Here is a 3,977-nt window from a genome sequence, read left to right as displayed (position 1 = left end):
ACTTCGGGTGGTCTGTTCGTTTCTGCCCTGTATACGTCCCGGCTCACCCAGGCCCGGATTCCCCCCACTGTGGTGCCGAGTGTCCATCTCACTAAAAAGGTACCATACCTAGCACTGCGAGCCTGATGCCTGGCAGATACCTCCAGACACTCATCCCCCCCGTCAGTGGCAGCGGGTGTCCACAGCGCTGAGAGCACTACAGCATCATCGACCCGCTCGCCTACTGCATGCGCCTGGGTCTCCGTTCCTCTCTCTGGTCAATCCCAGTCATCCACGTCCCACCCCTCCGTCTGCGCCTCCTTGGCCCTAGCGCGCCCATCTCCCATCCCCCATCTGCCCCGGGGCAGACAGACAGAGAGGGCGGGCAAGCAGGTAAGGCAGGCAGTGGCAGGCCCAGAGCACTCCTCCCAAAACCTCCCATTCCCATCCCTTCCGCTCCCCGGACATGCCTTAACACCACACTACGTATGCTGCAAGCCTCTTTCCAGCCTCTACCGTGCGGCCCTCTCCACCTTCTCTCTTGCCTACGCGTTCTTCTTTTTTTTCCCTCTTCCACCCCCTCCCCCCTCCCGATCCCTTGTTTCCTGCCAGCACCATCGGAACATTGAGAGCAAGCTTGCTCTTGCGTTTTGCTGCGTAAGGTTGTGTGAAGTGAATTCGTCCTACACCAACCGACCGACTTGCGAGGTACGGAAACCCAGCACCGGCAACACCAGACAGCGTTCAGGCTGGGTGTAGACGCCTCACCCTTTTGGCTGCCATAGACATTGACGGACGTCGCTCACGAACACGTCCACAAACGCCATCTCCACGGTCACGCGAAACCGATCACCCGAAAACACCTCCGTCCATCACCCATCCTGTCACCACGAGGTCCAAACGTTCCCGACCTCTCCATACTCTCTTCTTTTCCGTAATCTTTTGTGCCTTTTCGTACCGAATCGACTTCCAGGACGACCGCGACAACTTGACCGACTTCTCCGTTTGCTCGGATTGGCAGGAATCGAGAACACTCGTCCCTTCTCTTCCACCGCACACGAACAAGTTTGTGTTCGTCCATCCAAGAGGCGCTCCTTCGTCTTGCAATACTTGGAGAGTACTACAACAGAGGAACCTTGCCAGTCGTCATCCGCCCCGTCTTGCCGCAGACTTGTCGGAAGAAAGTCCAAGCAGGTCTCGATAACTGGCCGACTTTGTCCTCTCTTCCCATCGTGTCACAATCGCGAAAAAGTGTCGAGAGGCGATTCGACCATTCTTCAAGGTTTTCTCCGACTCGCCGATCCAGGGCGACACGCTCGTTTTTAAACTATCCATTGATCGTCATCACCTGAACGCCCCAGCCTCAGCGCCTCACCTGTTTCCAGACGTGCCGACGTGGGCCACAGACGCACGCCACCAAATTCGTCCAGCTACCGAAGTCACTCGCACCTGCATCCCGCGAAACCCGCGAAACCTATTCTCAGTAGTCGAATGGGTCACTGATCGATTGTCCTCTCTATCCGCCTTCAATCGTCAGTCCGACTTGCCCGTCACGCAGGCCAGCCAACGTGCCACGCGCAACTCGTGTGAAGCAAATTCAATCGAGGCCACCGCAGGGTACCAAGTGCAGCTCAATATCATCGTACCCCGTCCCTGACTGTAGACGAGCGTCCCCCCGAACCACCCGGGCAATCTTGCAGGCACGCAACAGCCAGCGCCCGTCCCGCATCGACTTTTCAGGTGCGCAGGGGTACAGTGGTCTCTAATCGGCCTCATCACTAATCCCCATTGGGCCTCTCGCCATCATGGCACCCATGACACCCCGGCTGAAGGTGCTTTCAGGTACGTCCATTTCCTGTCTTCAGATTCGTCGCGCTCCCGCCCTTGGACTCCAGCTCCGTCTGTGCGAATCAATCGTACCCCGGCCTTCGACACTCCCCTGGCCCATCATCTTGTCCTGCTTTCTCTCCCCTCTCTCACATCGTACCAATACTTACCTCGACGCCTGTTCCGCTTCTTTGTCTATTCTCAACAAACCCCAATGTTCAACCGACTCGTTCGGACCCGACACACAAGGCAGCCATGGAGGATTTTGAGCTAACTGTCTGCGTAGTGGGAGGGAACCCGGTTTCTGCGTTTCTTTCATGGCGTCTGCAGGCCTCTAACGCCTGCGACGTAACACTTGTGTGGAAGTCAGGATATGAGCACGTTGCCCAATACGGCCTAACATTCAAGTAAGTCAAATTGCGCGCTATCCTTCTCTATTTTGAGACCTCGATGTATGCTGACAAGGACCTCAGGTCGTCAACGTTTGGCAACGAAAGGTTCAAGCCCCGCCATGGTATGCTCTTCTTCTCGAATGTCAAAAATCAGGGTCGTCGTCGACTAACCCGTCGTTCTTTACAGTTGTTCGTGCCCCTGAAGACGCAGCAGGCCAACGAGATGGCGCATACGACTATGTCATTCTCTGTGTGAAGGCGCTACCAGACGTGTATGACCTCGCGGCTGTTATCGATGCCGTTGTCACGCCGCAGCACACCTGCATCCTGGTCAACACGACGCATACATTGGGCGTTGAAGCCGCGATCGAAGAACGATTCCCCACAAACGTCGTTCTCTCTCTCGTATCGAACGCCGAGCTATCACAACTGGGTCAAAGCGAGTTCGAGCACAAAGATTCGACAGAGGTTTGGGGTTGTCCCTGCGAACAAGAACGAAAACATCCCGGCCTCGATTCAGGGAAGATATGGCTCAGGCTCTAGCTATGACGTTGAGCACAGGGCAAATGGATTGCAAGGTTCCTCCCACCATTCGGCAACAACAATCGAGCGGGTGATTGGGTATGTTCACAAGACAAAACTTGCTTCTTCTGCCGACTGCTAACTTCGGCCGCAGGCCGATCGCGTTCCATCCAGCCAGTGTTATATTTGAGACGCCCAATCACGTACAGCTGCTCGAAAAGACCGGCGTTCGCGACCTTGTGTCCGAGGTGCTCAACGAAATGTTAGCCCTCGCTTCGGCACATGGCTGCAACCTCGACCCTTCTTTCAAGCAAAAAACGATCGACGACATGACACAGCCGACAACGACCGAAAGCATCATGTGGCAAGACTTCATGGCCAAGCGTCCCATGGAAGTCGAGACGTATCTGGGCTCACCCATGAAGCTCGCCAAGGACGCAGGTGTTCCTGTCCCTCGCATCGAGACACTGTATGCTGTCATGCACAATCTCAACATCGTCAACCGCCAGAGGCCCAAGATCGAGGCGCCAATGGGCCCGTCCTCCCCAAATGCTCCGTCACTGCCTAGGATGTCGTCGCAGATTAGCATGAATGGAGGCATGCGTCCCATGCCCCCCAACGGCATGTCTAATGGCAACGGCATGCCGCCTCGGGGACCCCGTCCCAGAAACTCGTCGAATCTCGGACCAGGCCCGGGCATGAGGCGAGGTCCTCCCTCTGTCAATGGTGGCGGCCCTCCCAACGGGTACGGCGGCCGTCCGTCAATGAACGGGCCACCCAATGGGTATCCTGGCCCAGGATCGCGCGCCGCATCGAGGCGAGGCTCTATGGAAGCAAACGACTTGGAGGAGTTCTCGCACCTAGTCCTCTACGACGATATTCCCGAGGGAGGAGAGCCGGGTTATGGCCAGGAAGGCGGTGACGTGGGCATTCGTGAGCGTGAATTGGAGCTTCGACAACGCGAGCTAGCATTACGCGAACAAGAAATGCGTATGGGCCGCGGAAGGCGTGGGCCGCCACCCCCGCGGAGGGGCCCTCATCCCATGCGTCACAGCGCACAGCCGAGCGCTCACGGGGGCTTCGACGACGATGACGATGATGACGACTACTTCGATCCCACCAACGCCCCCATCACGCCCATGGCAGACCCAGATAACTTTGACATGATGAGCGTCACTTCGTGGAAAGAACCGGAAAGCTAAAGGGCCCGAATGTTTCCTCGGGATGCCCAGTTCCTAAAATATTGCCGAATTCGAC

General features: G+C 56.8%; 1 protein-coding gene across 1 annotated transcript; it reads left to right on the top strand.

Moving 5' to 3' along the window:
- Nucleotides 1-2,061: 2,061 nt before the first annotated feature.
- On the top strand, nucleotides 2,062-3,922 carry VDBG_01774 (conserved hypothetical protein; the record flags this gene model as incomplete). The annotated part of the gene is made up of 5 exons (XM_003007540.1): nucleotides 2,062-2,213; nucleotides 2,280-2,320; nucleotides 2,386-2,666; nucleotides 2,760-2,819; nucleotides 2,930-3,922. 5 exons carry the CDS (start codon nucleotides 2,062-2,064, stop codon nucleotides 3,920-3,922), a joined length of 1,527 nt encoding a protein of 508 aa, XP_003007586.1.
- Nucleotides 3,923-3,977: the final 55 nt, after the last annotated feature.

The sequence above is a fragment of the Verticillium alfalfae genome, genomic scaffold (assembly GCF_000150825.1).
Source record: "Verticillium alfalfae VaMs.102 supercont1.2 genomic scaffold, whole genome shotgun sequence".
In the NCBI taxonomy this organism is placed as follows: domain Eukaryota; kingdom Fungi; phylum Ascomycota; class Sordariomycetes; order Glomerellales; family Plectosphaerellaceae; genus Verticillium; species Verticillium alfalfae.
The sequence above is the reverse complement of the archived record's forward strand: the minus strand, read 5'-3'. Positions and strand labels throughout refer to the sequence as shown.